General features: G+C 41.7%; 2 protein-coding genes across 2 annotated transcripts; one reads left to right on the forward strand and one right to left on the reverse strand.

Annotated features, from left to right (window-relative positions):
* vash1 (vasohibin 1) lies at positions 1 to 15,855 on the reverse strand. The gene is made up of 7 exons (XM_080413908.1): positions 14,841 to 15,855; positions 13,269 to 13,357; positions 11,506 to 11,562; positions 10,600 to 10,674; positions 3,495 to 3,876; positions 2,335 to 2,444; positions 1 to 2,134 (listed from the first exon to the last, which is right to left on the reverse strand). Exons 1-7 carry the CDS (start codon positions 15,060 to 15,062, stop codon positions 2,062 to 2,064), a joined length of 1,008 nt encoding a protein of 335 aa, XP_080270034.1. The 5' UTR covers positions 15,063 to 15,855; the 3' UTR covers positions 1 to 2,061.
* On the forward strand, positions 5,010 to 10,456 carry LOC308074101 (piggyBac transposable element-derived protein 4-like; the record flags this gene model as incomplete). The annotated part of the gene is made up of 5 exons (XM_080413434.1): positions 5,010 to 5,686; positions 6,359 to 6,427; positions 6,953 to 7,018; positions 7,152 to 8,569; positions 10,445 to 10,456. The coding sequence occupies exons 1-5, from the start codon at positions 5,113 to 5,115 to the stop codon at positions 10,454 to 10,456; spliced, it is 2,139 nt and encodes a 712-aa protein (XP_080269560.1). The 5' UTR covers positions 5,010 to 5,112.
* Positions 15,856 to 15,929: the final 74 nt, after the last annotated feature.

Here is a 15,929-nt window from a genome sequence, read left to right on the forward strand (position 1 = left end):
TACTGTAGCAGATACAAACACTTTATTGCCCGATAGTGTGTCTTTATTGTGATGCTATAAATGCTTAATAGTTTGGTGCAAGACGGCTTCATAACATTGAAAGGAAAGGAGACCACATCTACGTATTTGACAGTGAAAATGTTGTGGTAATATATTCAGAAGAACAGTGCATGGTGAATAATACGTGGTCGACTGGTGATCAACACTGAATACGGTATAAAATATCAAAGAATTGAAAAATACAAAATGATGTAAACAAATTCTTTGAACTTTGACTAAAAAGGAAATAAGTTGCCAGGTTACCACTTAAGGCTACTGAAAAGAGAATAGTTGTTGCTACAAATAAAGGTACAAAACAAGGTTATATTATATAAAAACTGACTTTAAAGTAAGCCCTATATGGCATAGGGACTTTACCAACCAATGCAGAAGCTCCACTGTCAACTATGAAAAGCATCCTGCTTCTTATAAAACACTCTTCTCATGCTCATAAAATATACTTGCGTATATTGTACATTGCCCTGTTCTCAACCATTGTTTTCACTCATTAGAATGCATGCTAACCAGGGGTGTATTCACTACTTGGCCAGCATCAACCTGACTTTCAAAAAGTTGCTCCACACAGCCATGAGGCTGACCAGCTTGCTAGTCCTCTCCACTCTGATGTCCTTTTTCAGTACCCTGACATAATTACGCCTGCTGCGCCTCTTCATGCCACGAGTTGGGTCCCACAGGAGAACTTGATGGGCCCTAAGCTCACCCCAGCTGCATTCTGCATGCTGCTATCTTGTAACCAACCCTTGGTAGCTCACCACAAAGGACGGTTTTATTCACATGTTCCACCCAGGAGATACCATGTGCAATATACAGGTGTAGCAGCAAACAAGGGACTTCTCAAGGGTGGGGATGGGGGTCCATGACTCGCAGCCATAGACCAGGACTCCATGGTGGCATGGAAAAAGGAGACTCTGGCCATGGCGGAGCCCCAGATCTTCAGGTCATTGAGAACCCTCCACGCTTTGGCCTTACATATTTTGATGTCCTGCTCAGATCCAGGATACCCAAGATACTTGAAGTCCTTGACCTCCTCCAGCTCTTGACCTTCCAGTGTTTTCAGGGGTGCATGATTAGGTCTATTGTCCGTGCTTAGCATTCAGACGGAGGCCTACCAGCCTGCATTCAGCCTCCACTTGGAGGAGCAGTTCTTACACCTGTCCCACTTCATCAGAGAGCAGTGCAATGGTAAATCCGAGCTCTGCCTCCCGTGCCAGTATGGGTCGCCGTAGTGTGATGTCAAGAACAACGATTGGTGAACAGGAAGGCGTATGTATGACATAACAAAAAGGTTTCATACATATTTCATGGCTATTTGAGAGAGAAGAGCTTGTACTGTATGTTTATGTGGGCATTGGATATAAATTGGACATGAAACTTGTACAACTGAAGCACATTTTCTTCTCCTCTTCGAAAGATTGTAAAAGGCACAAGGGTCGTGGTTTGTCAACTAGTCACTACAAAAAGCAGTTACTGTCCAGCAGAGGTCAAAATAAAAAAAAATGCATTACATGTTTTATACACTTACATTACAACTTTGACGTTACAAACTGCACACAAGCCTCCACATAGATGTTGTTTGGAAAAAGTCTATTAATCACTGAAGCCCTATTCAAAAGTTCAAAAATAGCTGATTTTCCATGTGGGTGTCTTGTACAGCTTTGGAGATGAACCAAACTATATTGATAGTAAAATTTTGCAGAATTGTTTGAAAATGTGTATAAATGACTAGATTCCTAAATGTGTTTTTCTACATCTCAGAATTTTGTAATATTGGCAGGACCAATCACTAACCAAACATATCGCTTTATGGCGTTCTAGCCACAAGGAAGCTGAATGACCACTTTGATATGGGGTCTTCGTGCACCAGCCTGCGTCCTGGGAAGTGGTGAAACTGTACAATAAAGTAGGCCTGAAAGGTATGGTGAATCAGAAGCCATAAAAAAAAAAAAACTGGTTTTAGGTAGCATTCTTAAGTCTCATGAATCCACGTGTTGGAAATCCTCTTCAAACTCGAATTTGGTATCCATTCATGTCTGAGGGCGGTTTCTGATCCAAAGCTTTCTTTTCTCCGGATGGCCTATAACAAATATACATAAAAAGTATGAGACACACTGTTTAACACTGAACGAAATTGTGAATAATTTCAGGACACATCACAGGATATACAGTATATTCCTCGCATTTCTTCTCTTGAACACAAACACTTGTCGCTAGGTACAGTAGCAACTGTATATTCTGTCAAAAAATTAGATGATGTAGATCCCACATGTGTCCTACCGTCTCTCGATGCGACTGATTCTGCGCATGGGGCTTCCTTGCCCCCGGAGGGGGGAACCCATGCTGTTCCTTCGGTCTTTGGTGGGAGAGGGAGGAGCTGGCTTTCCGATCTTCAAAATAAAATACATACAGTAGGTTCACATTAACTTCTCAGTGGAAAATCTTTGGCTGAATTCACACTTGGGATATAAACACACAAGGGTATTTAGTCAGGAATGTAAAACTAAAACAAGACCCTAATTTAGATTTCAATTACTTAAATGCATCACAAAGGGGGAGTTAGTTTAACTATGGATATAGCCTCAATATACAGGATGAGGAACAATGTTAAGCAGATGGCCAAATCCCTCCACCTTTTAATGTGATTGTGTGTCAGTGGAAAGTGGCAAGCCATCTCTATATAAACTGTCGCCCATTGAAGGATGGAGCCAGCCATGCATGAAGCAGAGTCAGAGCCATTGCATTAGTTTTATTGCACACAGTGTTCAGCATCAAGGCTGCTTTCATTACTGTGGGAGACTATAGACGATGAGAGATCATCATAGCTCTACAAACAGGGGGTCATGTCGCCATGCATGATGGCACAGCGGTTCAGAGGACGTCAAAAGTCTTAAAAAGTGAATAAAAAGATATATAATAAGGCTCGCTCAATAGACTATAACCTCTCTGAAAACAACTGTTCAGCACAGTATGGATGCTATTAGACATGCTTACTGTGCGGTCACTTGTATTTAACTTTGTCTTGCACTATGTAAGCACTGCTGAGGGTGTATATTGTTGTGTATTGTATTTAGTTTGCCAATTATTGATGTGTTGCATTGAATTGTGATCATGCTGTATCTATTCTACAGTACTTTTTTTTCTTGACCTGCAATCTGTATCTTGACTGCTGTGCTGTCTTTGGCAACTGAATTTCCATTGCGGGATCAATAAAGGTCTTATGTTAAAAAGGAACTTCGCATCTGCTGAGGACATATCATATTTTACTAACACCATCCTCCCTCCCATGATTCATATTAAATGGGGGTCAGATGCATGCTGTTTCAATTTCATGCTGTTAAAAGCTTTGGCAGTTTGTGCTGTTTTCAGCCTGCACAGACTGGAACTTTGATTTTAAGTGAATACCTCTACCTCAGGCCCTAGACAGTGATATACTGTACCTTAAGCCTCATGTCTCGCGTATGTCTCTCCAGCTCTCTCCTGAGTTCCTCCTTGGACAGCTTATCCACATCCAGAATGGAGTGTTTCCACTCTATCTGCTCGACGCTGTGAAGGTCGTGGGATACATACTGTCCAATCTTCACCTTGCGCAGGGTATGCCAGTAGCCCCTGTAGGCCCCCTCAAATTCATGCACCAGGTCTGCCAGCGTTCGGAACTCAAGGGGCTTGAACATGAGGTCCTCCCTCCGACTGATGCCCAGTGCCCCGAAGCGACCCCCACTGTGCACCCCTAGCACAATGTGGTTGAAGTAGTTCCCTGAGAACTGAGTCTTAAAGCTGAGGGGGAAGCGCTCCACACCAGGCATGCTGTTGGTGAGGTAACTGCAACATGTTGGGTCAAGGAAATTAACACTATCAGTCTCTCTCTTGCATAGTAAAGGTTTACTTAAGCCGTGATGTGTTTAATTTTATTTGTTTTTGTTGTCACATGCATGCACTCACCCAGGCACGCTCCTCGTTTATCACAAAAGTGTTTTAAAACGTTATGTTTGAGCAAATATTCAGTGTTTTGGGAGTACTGAGCAAAGATTAACTCATTCACTGCCTAGAACGACTAAAACGACTTTTGGCCCATAAGCCCCGACTGCCTAGAACGACTAAAACGACTTTTTTTTTTTTTTTTTTTTTTTTTTGAATATGCTATATGGGACCCTCCCCCAACTCCTGACTGAGTTTGGCGGTCCTGTGAAAAAATCCGAGCGAGAAATCAAAACAAAGGCTTCATCAAAGGAAAGCCAAAATCACCACATCAACCACAATAGAGCTAATATTCCTAAACATGTAGGTTGACCGTCAGGTGACCCTAAACGTGCACGATCAAAACAAATGCAGATCTGAGGAAAGCCGTCAACCACGTGATCAAACAACAGCTGTTCAGGGCTACCCGACCTCACCCCATGTAAACAATGGCGCTATTTCTCACCAATTTCAATAGTGTGGTCCTCTCTGGACTCTCTGTGAACCAAAACAAGCGATCCGATCACAGAAAAACAATGATAAACAACGCCGATCAAAGGACACAAATCAAAACAGAAGCTTTGGGTATAAAAGCAGGCCGGGAACATTACCTGGTATCGCATTTTGAGAGATCAACCTAAGCAAACAGTCGCAGAAAGTCGTCCAGTTGAGAAAGTCGTCCAGTTGAGAAAGTCGTCCAGTTATCCAGTTGAGTTGAGAAAGAGGTGAGGTGAGGTGAGGAGAGTTGAGTTGTTGTTTTGTCAGTAAGTATAGTCTTTAGTAAGTATAGTAGATAGCAGCAGTATAGTCAGTAGTATAGTATTTTTGTTGGTCAGTAAGTATAGTATAGTCATTCATAGTCATAGATAGCAGCAGTAGTCAGTAGTGTAGTATAAGTCGTCCATTGTAGTAGTAGTAGTAATAGTTGTCCTTTTAGTATAGTGGTATATAGTATATAGTATATAGTATAGTATTTTTGTTGGTCAGTAAGTATAGTATAGTCATAGATAGCAGCAGTAGTCAGTAGTGTAGTATAAGTCGTCCATTGTAGTAGTAGTAGTAGTAGTAATAGTTGTCCTTTTAGTATAGTGGTCTCTGAAAATGGTACGGTCTTCGGTGAGGCGCAGGCGGGCAGATAGTTCTCCCGGTTCAAGTGGATCTACGGTAGATCCACTCCCAGGATCCAGCCTCAGGGGTCTTGGCCCCCCCCTGATCGACCCCCACCCTCGTCGTTCCGCCGTCGGACCGAGGTCCAGATCCAGCCGTGGACGTCGTGGTTCCGCCGTCGGTCCTAGGTCCAGACCCAGCGGCGCGCGCGGTCGTCGTCGGAGTCGTCCAACACCTGGACCAGGGCAACAACGCGTTGACGAGATGTTTCGCCGTGTCGAGGCGCTCCGGCCGGAGACGGAGTCTGATTTGTCCGACTCGGATGTTGAGGACACAGATGGTGTGGACACGGCACGGATCGACCCAGCACCACCAGGTCCTCGTCGCAGTACCAGAGCTGTAACCCGTCGGGAGGTCGTGGAGAGCCCGTACAACTCAGTGTCCGGTCTCAGTGGGCTGTCTGCAGACGGCGCTTCGTCAGAGTGTGGTGGTCTTGACGATTTAGACTGGACCCCCATGAGGCCGGAGGAAACCGACAGCATTGAGCAGACATCCGGAGTTATTCCTGGTTAGTACATTTTATATTTATACTGTAAGTCGCTCTGGATAAGTCTCTGCTAAATCCCTAATTGTAAATCGATTGTGTTGTTTTTTTTGTACATCTTTTTGATCTCGTGTGACTAATTCACATACTAGTCCTCAGTCATGGAGCAACTTGTTCCTTATTTTTGAATGGTCTCTATTTACAACCCATACATCTACATAAACGTTCAGATTTCAAATATAAAGTGCTTACCCCACGTCCACGGATGTAACAAGTTAAAACGCCCGGGTCTAAGTACCCGTATCTTCCGTATTGATCAATAAAAGCATTTAAATCCGATCGGTGGTCATTTTCTCCATATGCGTTCAACTACGCGACCCTACCGGTTGGGAGGTGTATTGTACTCTGATACATTATAACTCTGTGAGAAAATGGCCGCCGATCAGATTAAAAATGCTTTCTAATGAACAATACGGAAGATACGGATACTTAGACCCAGGCGTTCTAACTTGTTATATCTGTGGCCGTGGGTTCAGCACTTTATATTTGAAATTTAAACGTTTATGTAGATGTTTGGGTTGTAAATGGAGACCATTCAAAAAACAGGAAAAGGTTGCTTCATGACGCTTGAGCGTCAGGTGAACTATGGCTACACATCACATACCAAACTATTTTGTTGTGATTTTCTTTTTTTAGACTTTGAGTCAGATGGTGAGGAACAGGCAATGGCTGGTGTCCCCATGTTACCAGATGAAGACAGTGGAGGTAAGCTTCTTATTTTTGTCTGCTTTGTTTTTTCATTTGCTAAACACAACTAAGACTGTCTCAGTCTTCTCTAATTCAAGCTTGGTGTGTAAAAATAATTGTTTGCTTTTGTTTACCATATTTACCATAAATATGGTATTTTTTTATTACAACTCTGAGAGTGCAAATTGTCTGTGGCAGATTTGTGATTATTTACTATGACTATGTACATTTAGGTGTCACTTTTCATTACAAATGGAACCAATAATTGCTTTGCTTTTGTTTACACTATGTGTACAAATGGACCCTAGGTCCATTTGTTGTAATAAAAAATACCATATATATATATATAGTGTAAACAAAAGCAAAGCAATTATTGATTCCATTTGTAATGAAAAGTGACACCTAAAAATGTACATAGTCATAGTAAATAATCACAAATCTGCCACAGACAATGCCAAGTTTAGCCACAGACACATTTGTCTGTGTACGGACACATTGATGACCCCTGATCATAACTATTTGATATTTTACTCTGATTTTTAGATGCTGAGATGGCGAGTGAGGAGGAACTCTCATCTCCTACTGTTGGCACTGGCAGAACCAGTAAAGGTAAGAACAAAGTTTATTTTTCTGTACATCAAACTTACACACAAAAACAAAACAAAAAATCATTGTATTGTAAATGTATTTTATATGCATACATAATTATGTATTTCTAATTATGTATTTCTATAATTTACAGGACGTGCACGTGGCAAGCCCAAGCCTCCTGTCTGGTATGCCATGGAGGAGAGGTCTTGGATCCCCGAAGACATCCCCTTCACAGCCAGTCCCGGTCCCATGAACAGTGCTGCAGCGCTAGACTCTGATCAACCTGTAGATTTCTTCCAGCTCTTCATGACTGATGAACTGCTAACGGCCATCGTGGAACAAACGAACGTGTACGCGCTGGTGTGCATTGCGAAGGTCGACCTGCCACAGTCAAGGGTAAATGCCTGGCAAGACCTCACTGTTGAGGAACTCAAGATCTTCCTGGGTCTCTTGTTCACTACTGGGCTGGTGAAAAAGCCAGAACTGGAACTGTACTGGGCTCAGGATGAGCTGATTTCTACACCATATTTCAGCAAGACAATGCCTCGAAATAGATTTCAGCTCATCCTGAGGTTCCTGCACTTCAGTGACAGTGTCGATACTGGCCGTGACAGAATGCACAAGGTACGGCCAGTTCTCGATTATCTGGTGCAGAAGTTCCAGGATCTGTACCAGCCAGATCAAAACATTTCGATAGACGAGGGCATACTGCTTTGGAGAGGACGACTGAACTTCAAAGTCTACAATCCAATGAAGCCTATCAGATATGGGATAAAGTCTTATATTTTATGTGACTCAAAAACCGGCTACTGTCACAACCTCAGGCCATACTGCGGAACACATGTGAGCCTTGCAGACACAATTGTCTCTCTTCTTGGTGGTCTAGAAGGGAAAGGTTACCGGCTATACATGGACAATTTCTATAATAGTGTGACCATGTGTGGTCTGCTCCTGAAGAAGAAGACCCATGTCTGTGGAACACTGCGCCTCAACAGGGGCGCACCACAAGAGATCCAGGACTCTTCCACTGCCAGACTGGCTGTAGGGGACAGACTGGTACGTCACACAGACCAGGTGATGGTGATGGCCTTTCGGGACAATAACATCGTAAGAATGGTCTCCACGTTCCATCCGGACACGATGGGAGAGGTAAAGGTGTGGCGGAAACGGAGAGGCACGGTACCCTCTGCCCTTGTGACCAGAGGCAAGCCTACCTGCATTATCGACTACAACAACAACATGAACGGCGTGGACAAGCTGGACCAGGCCCTCTCTTATTACCCTTTCACCAGGAAGAACTCCAAGTGGACCAACAAGTTCATCTTTTATTTATTTGAAATCTGTATGGCCAATGCATTTGTGTTGTACAAAAAGAAAAACCCTCAGGGCAGATGCAAAACCAGCATGGAGTTCACCATGAGTGTGGCGAGGGCGTGGACCGGCCAGAGACGGGTTCCACAGCGTCGGATAGCTCCTAGGCTGACTGACCCCCAGAGCAGGCTCAATGCCAACGTCCCACCGGCGCCAACAGCACACAAGATGACATATCTTCCCTCCACCCCCAGGAAAGTACGCCCGACGAGAAAATGCAGGGTTCATCAGCGATCAGGCGAACGCCGTGAGTCACGGTGGTGGTGTCCTCCTTGCGGCGTCACATTGTGCAGAAGAATCTGCTTTGCAAAGTACCACAATGATCTGCACTATGCCTACACAATGTGAAATGTCTTCTTTGTTTTTTTTTGTTTTTTCTATGGGAAACACTCCCATGTATTGAATAAATATGCCACGTTTTTCGGCTGACTCAAATGTCTGTTTCTAAAGTGTAGTTGCTTATTTGGGCTTGTTATTTGGTCTAGGTGTGTACAAATGGAACCAAATGGACCCTTACTGGTCAGTTGATGTTTCTTGTCATTGCTACCTGTATACAGTATGTGACTGAAAGTAACTGTGTGTCCAGGATCTCACACACAAACAGTCTAGGTGTGTACAAATGGAATCCAAATGGACCCTTACTGGTCCATTTGGTTTCATTTGTACATGCTCAGAAAATCCACTGTCTATCCTACCCCCACACACACACACACACACACAGAAGATGGGATTGCACATTTTTTTCGTGGCAGAGGCAGATAAGGAAAACCTGATTCAAATGTCTGTTTCCAAAGTGTATTTGCTTATTTGGGCTTGTTTCTAAAGTGTATTTGCTTATTTGGGCTCGTTTCTAAAGTGTAGTTGCTTATTTGGGCTTGTTTCTAAAGTGTAGTTGCTTATTTGGGCTTGTTATTTGGTCTAGGTGTGTACAAATGGAACCAAATGGACCCTTACTGGTCAGTTGATGTTTCTTGTCATTGCTACCTGTATACAGTATGTGACTGAAAGTAACTGTGTCCAGGATCTCACACACAAACAGTCTAGGTGTACAGGTCCATTTGGTTTCATTTGTACATGCTCAGAAAATCCACTGTCTATCCTACCCCCCCACACACACACACACACACAGAAGATGGGATTGCAAATTTGTTTCGTGGCAGAGGCAGAGAAGGAAAACCTGATTCAAATGTCTGTTTCTAAAGTGTATTTGCTTATTTGGGCTCGTTTCTAAAGTGTAGTTGGTTATTTGGGCTTGTTTCTAAAGTGTAGTTGCTTATTTGGGCTTGTTTCACAGTGTGGTTGTGGTTGTGAGTAGTTGCTTTTTTACCCTGGAGACTATTTCAGTCACTGTTATGTAGTTACTTTTTTTGCCCACTTGATGTCACTGTAGATGGCCTACCTAAAGAGGTGATTATTTATTTTTGTCATGTGTTTCCTGACTTTAGATATGTCTCTGGTGTGTCACTGAGGCGAAAAATAAATGGATCAAAAGAGTTTTCTGGGGGGAAAAAATCTTTTTTTTTTTTTTGAAAAACTTTTAGAAAAAGCTGTTTATCTCAGAATTCTTCTCTCAGAGGGTGTTTTTCACTGAGAACAAGCTTTACTCAACTGCCGATAAGTAAAGAACGGAGGATGGGATTGCAATTATTTTTTTTCTGTGGAAAGTAGAGGGTCTCCTCTTTCTTTTGAGCTATTGTGTGACATTGTAGTCACAGCACAAAATATTCTGTGGATAATCAAAGATTGGCAAAAATGGTCAAAATGTCTGGCAGTGGCTAAACGCAGCCACAGAAAATGCTGGCAGTGAATGAGTTAAGCACTTGATTGCAACACTGTTGACAAAAAAAGTCTCCTAGAATCACTGAATGTGAGGTTGGCCATCATGCCAGTGTTGCTGACATACCATAGATATGGATCTTTCCACATGATGTGATGAGCAACCCACGAGGCTGTGATGTTATCATGGATTACACTGGATGCTTTTCCTGAGCAGTTTGGAAGTGCGGTATAGAGTGACTATGTATCTATGCTTCCATAAAACACATTTCTCACCCCATTTTGCCATTTCTGCAGTGTCTCTTTTGAATTCCAGTATTATGAATTAAACTGACAAAATGTTGACAAAGATTGCAAGATGATAACATGCAATGATGATGACAACTTACAAATTGTAACCTTCTCAGCATAATAAGTGTCATACACAATATGTTATGCACATGAAAAGATACGTTCCAAGGACCACTGCCTCCAGACACTTGATTGGTAGAGCCTCTCGGGTCATCTCCTTAGCAATGTCCATCAACCTGAACAGAAGAATTGTATTAGATGAACATATTATCACCCAGCATTTGTCATTGCCCTTGTTATCCAACCTTGGGAAAGGCTTAGCCGTAAGTGAGGCATAATACGTTGTATAATCTATCATGCATAACAAATGAATCACTGAAATTAATTATTAATACAATCACATTTGCTAATGATTTTAATTCATACAGATGAGCAAAAAATAAACATTTTCCATGAATTGTCCTGGTGGTTAGTTAGTAGTGCACAGACCGCCTTGTGAGCATAAGGACCGGAGTTCAAATCCGACCCATCGTGTCTCGCATGTCCAAGACTCCAGATTAACGTTTTAGTTGGTTGAACTGGTGCGCCTAATTATTTCTTATAGGTGCACCAGCACATAATTTAGGTGTACCCACACATACACAAACACAGAGACCTGCTAAAGGTGCCCAAAATGGGCTTAAAAGTTCAACGGTTTCCATGAACCTCTAAAGCTTCCATATCAGACGAAAAATGCACCCTGAGCCTCTTGCTGGCAAAACTTGCCCTGTTAAGCACTAGTTGGTGGTTTGGTTTCAAAGGCCCTGAGGTTGATCTAGAAATATCGCTCATCCACATATCCAGTTGCCTCTCAACCTGTCATCAGTAGCACAAGCCAGACCAGAGGAAATCATCCTGATTGATTTGATGTCCTATGTCTGCCATCACACAACCCTAGGGAACTCTCATTGTGTTTGACATTTACATGACTCCTACTGTACTGTTCCCAGGCCATCCGGCCACAAACATCACAAGCTAAGAATAACCAATGACAGTCATTCAAAGATGTAAAAACAACGGTTGCTTACGCAGTAAGAGGCCTGCTCTTCTTGATTTCAAAAAACTGTGTCCCTGTGTGATTGTACCTGTAGGAAAATGTTAAGTTCATAACATAATAAGCACATGCTTGGATCAATAGGCAATAAACGTGGTTTAGAGGGATTTGGTAGAACACACAGCAACATTACATTGGGGAGGAAAGGCAACCACTTAAAGTGCTTTGTGATATTCATATATTGTGATTTAATTATGAATGAGTTCCTGTGATTTTGCTTTTTATAGCATATACACATGGGAGTGGCCCACTTGTGACGTCCGCCCCATATCTATCAAAATGCGTGAGTAAAAGGGATAGAGTAGTATTTTGCTACCCTATTTTTTTAAGTTCAGATTAGTTATGCATTATTATGTATTTTCCTAAGGACAGTAGTATTACCATGTACAATCATACAGTATAAAAGAAAAGCTGTCTTAGCTATTAGCAAAGTGTTAAAATAATTTATTTTCAGATATCTCAGCCAGGCATTTAAATAGATCTTTTGCTTATTATTTTTTTGTTTATTTATCATTTTCTGTTTAAATTCCTGGAGTTACAATGTTAGACTCAGGACTGAGTGTGTATATATGTAAAGGACATCACAGAATTGCAAGTGTACTTTGCCATTCATGAATAGACATTAGAGGTACTGCACACTAAACTATGCTAATTACTATCATGCATGTGTACGCATGTGCAGAATATTATAACTGGGAGTAGGAATATAATTTGTGTTAGTTTTGATTGATTTGAGTCGTTATTGACATAAATGCGTAGATATGATCATATATTTGTATGTACAGTATCTGTCAAAAACACCAAAAGCATGAGTGCTTATTTCCATTGTGGTCCTTTCAGAGGTTGAATGATCAAGTTAAAGAGTTTTAGATGGATGTAATATAGTATACCGTAGTATTTTAACTTTATTTTTCCGATTGGGAAATTTGGCTTGCAGTGTACCACATTTGAGGTGTAAAACACAAAATAGGCAACAAATAATAAGATGTCCAGTAGCATACGGTACATCATAGAGGCTGTTTCATGGAAATGGCAATAGCAGTATTACACACCAGCTAGAGTTGATTGAGTTTGTTTAGTTTATACAGTAACTAGGGGGATGAAGGACTGTTTGGTTCTGTTTTTCTTATAGGCCGAGGTCTGGAGCCTACGGCCAGAGGGAAGTGAAACTAATTCTGCAAATGCTGTGATGGGTTTCAGAGAGTGCTTTGTCTATAGCCCTTGTCTTGTAGATGTGTTCGTAAATATTACTTTACTAGGTCTTAACACCACAATACTGACTGTGTAATCAAGCTGATTTAGAAATATCACAGAAATACATCCTCTCCCTCTCTGCACTTTAATAGGATAAAATATGAAATATCCAGACAGAAATTGTAATAATTTGTCTCATTTACAGCGGAAGCAGCAGCGTGTAACATGCATTTTAACCACTTAAGCTCATTATATTTCGTCATATGACAAATTGCAAAAATTGATCAGCTTTTTGATTTTTCATTTACTTTTTTTAATATTTTTGAAGGGTTAATCATGGTTTCTGTTTCTAGACCCCTGGTCCCACTCTGGCATGAAGTCTAAATCATACTCCATAGTGGAGTCAGTGCAAATCAAAATCTCAGTTCTTTTGGCCTAGCGACACCATCCTGGAATGGCTTATAATTTAAGCTTCACTCCCAGCTCTGGGAAGCTGACCAGTGACCACTACCCAGCATGTTGACAATGCGGGTGAAAGGATACTGCAAATCCCTGATGTATTTCTGTATGGCTTCCAGGCGCTGTGGGACACTGGTGGTAGGTTGATATGTAGGCACACTCGGCATTGGAATCTGCAGAGCAGAGGACACAAACAACTGCATTAACGTTATACAATCCCTATATTCACTACAGCATGAGAATGTCCTCTTGTTCAGTCTACAGGCTCCATTCTCTTCTGTATAATTAATGACAAGAATCTTAATTCCTCTGTGGCAACTCTCTCCCATGAGTTGCAGTCACTGAATCTATGATACAATTCCTTGTCTGGCGCCGGCAGGCATAGACATTACTGCACTATTACTAATGACACATAGTATGAACGAATATGTCGGCTATACAATATGTGGTCTAAAAAGCTGCCGATTTGCATGTCATTACATCTTTTGTTTCCGAGACAGAGCAGTCAGCAGAGCAAATAAACGTAATTTTAAAAAATGGAATCAGGTACACCGCATTTTGCACATAATGTATCTCTCTGTATGACAATTGTGTGACAATGACTTGACTAAACTCAACTTTGACCTAAAACACTAGGGTGTGACTCAAAACGCTGTGGCGTTAATGTCTTCTCCAAAGAGGTATGGCTAAGTGTGAAGTGTAGGGTTTCTGAGACATTTACCAGGTGCTGATTAATCCTGAAGCAGATTTAATGTTGTGATTTGATATCTGTCAATCAATAGACCCTTTTCATAGCAGTCATTTTGACAGGTAAAAACATCTGTTAATAGAGGGTGCATTTCATTAAGGTGTGTGTGTGTGTGTGTGTGTGTGTGTGTGTGTGTGTGTGTGTGTCAGCATGGATGGATGTCTCCTGTACAGTCAACTCCATGCTGGCAAACAGAAACACCTAGATGAAAAACACACACACACTCGTCAAAATGTCTGCTGTGAGAAAGGTCCCGATACTTAATGATAGTTCATGTAGTGCTCTTTTGTCACATGCACAAATGCCCTGTCAACTGTTCACATAAGTCCACAAAATGTTCTTTCACGCCACATGAGTTGTATAGGCTATAATTAAATCATTGTTTATATATTTCTTAATTAGCCTACATTTATAAGTCAGATGGATGCAACATCATTGGTTTTGCTGTGTGCATTTGACTTGTGCTTGTTCTGTGTATATAGTTTGAATGACTATAAACTTTACTTTCAATCTTAAACTTGGGACAGAATCACATACCCAGTGGTGTAAAGAAACTAAGTACATTTACTCAAGTAGGCTACTGTACTTAAGTACAATTTTGAGGTATTTTTTACTATTATCCAATTTTCAGTACTTATAGCCAATCTACAAGCTCACAATGCGTCGCATCGAGTTTGTAGACCTGCTATTTTCAAAAGAGTTTTATACATTTTATACAATTGAAAACTTGTGAAAGTGGGACATTCTGCATAGGGAGTACTTTCTACTTTTGGTACTTTAAGTAAATTTTGATACCAATACTTTTGTTCTTTTACTCAAGTACATTTTGAATTCCGGACTTCTACTCGTAACAGAGTATTCCTACATCGCAGTATTGATACTTTTACTTGAAGTAGAAAATACCTCACCTTAGGTAGATCAGTGGCACCACGGATCCCTTTGGCCAAAGCCTCACTGTGGGGGTGAATGCGGGCCACATGGCGCCACATCCTCTCCCAAGTCTCTTCATCCACCGGTAGGCCTCCTCTGTTCACGAAGAAGGGCACCCCTCCATCCCTCAGGTCATCCTCGCCCTCATCCTCCTGCTCCTCGTCTCTCTCCTCCACCGAGTCCACCGTGGTCCTCAGCATCTCTCTCTCTCTCTCTTTCTCTCTGCTGCTGCCACACCACGGATGATGCCAACAGGAGTCCTGGCACAGAGATGCCTCCTGCAGGTGCTTTGTGTCCTTTCACTGTTAATCTGACTGGAGGTTTACAGCTAAAACGACTCCCACCACGAGTCCACGACAGACGAGCAACTCATCACATCCAGAAGGTTATTCCAAAGGATTATTATCAATAAGAAAATCTTTCAAACTCGTTGGGATTCTTTGATGAACAAGTAGTCCTAAGATTTGTGTACGTTGGGTGAACGTTCTTTCAACATTTAACGTTGATTAGGTTAATAATGGCACAATCTTGCGTTTAACGTCGCATGGCACTAAACTATGTTTCAAGTTGTACCAGATCATCAAAAGAAGACACTATAAGGCGATTTAAGATAAACGTGAAATGGTTTTCACGGATAGATAGCTACAGCCTATTGTTCTAAAACATAACGCGAAGATATCCTCCTGCGTGAACCTGTGAATCAGTATCAAAACACATCAGTAACATGATGTTTCTAGTATAATAATAAGCGACTCTAAAAGAGGATTACAAATCACCTGTACCGTTATAATCCCAGAGGTCATTCAGTTCACTCACTCTATGCATCCAGCAGTCCGATCAAGTTGGGTGTGGATCACTTTTTTTTTATTTAAAGAATATCATTCATTTGTGCTCTTTTTTATCTCCAGATCCTATTCTTCCAGAACGGCTAGCCATTGTTTGTTCCATCTTAACGTGGCCCGGTTCCTTCAGTGTGAGCTTGGTTGTGGGTTGAGCCCAGGTCCGGTCCAACCATAGAAGACACTCCTAAGATCTCAGCTGCAGTGTTGCCAGGTTTTGAGAGAGAA

This window comes from Gymnoscopelus braueri, assembly GCF_963280865.1.
Source record: "Gymnoscopelus braueri genome assembly, chromosome: 19".
In the NCBI taxonomy this organism is placed as follows: domain Eukaryota; kingdom Metazoa; phylum Chordata; class Actinopteri; order Myctophiformes; family Myctophidae; genus Gymnoscopelus; species Gymnoscopelus braueri.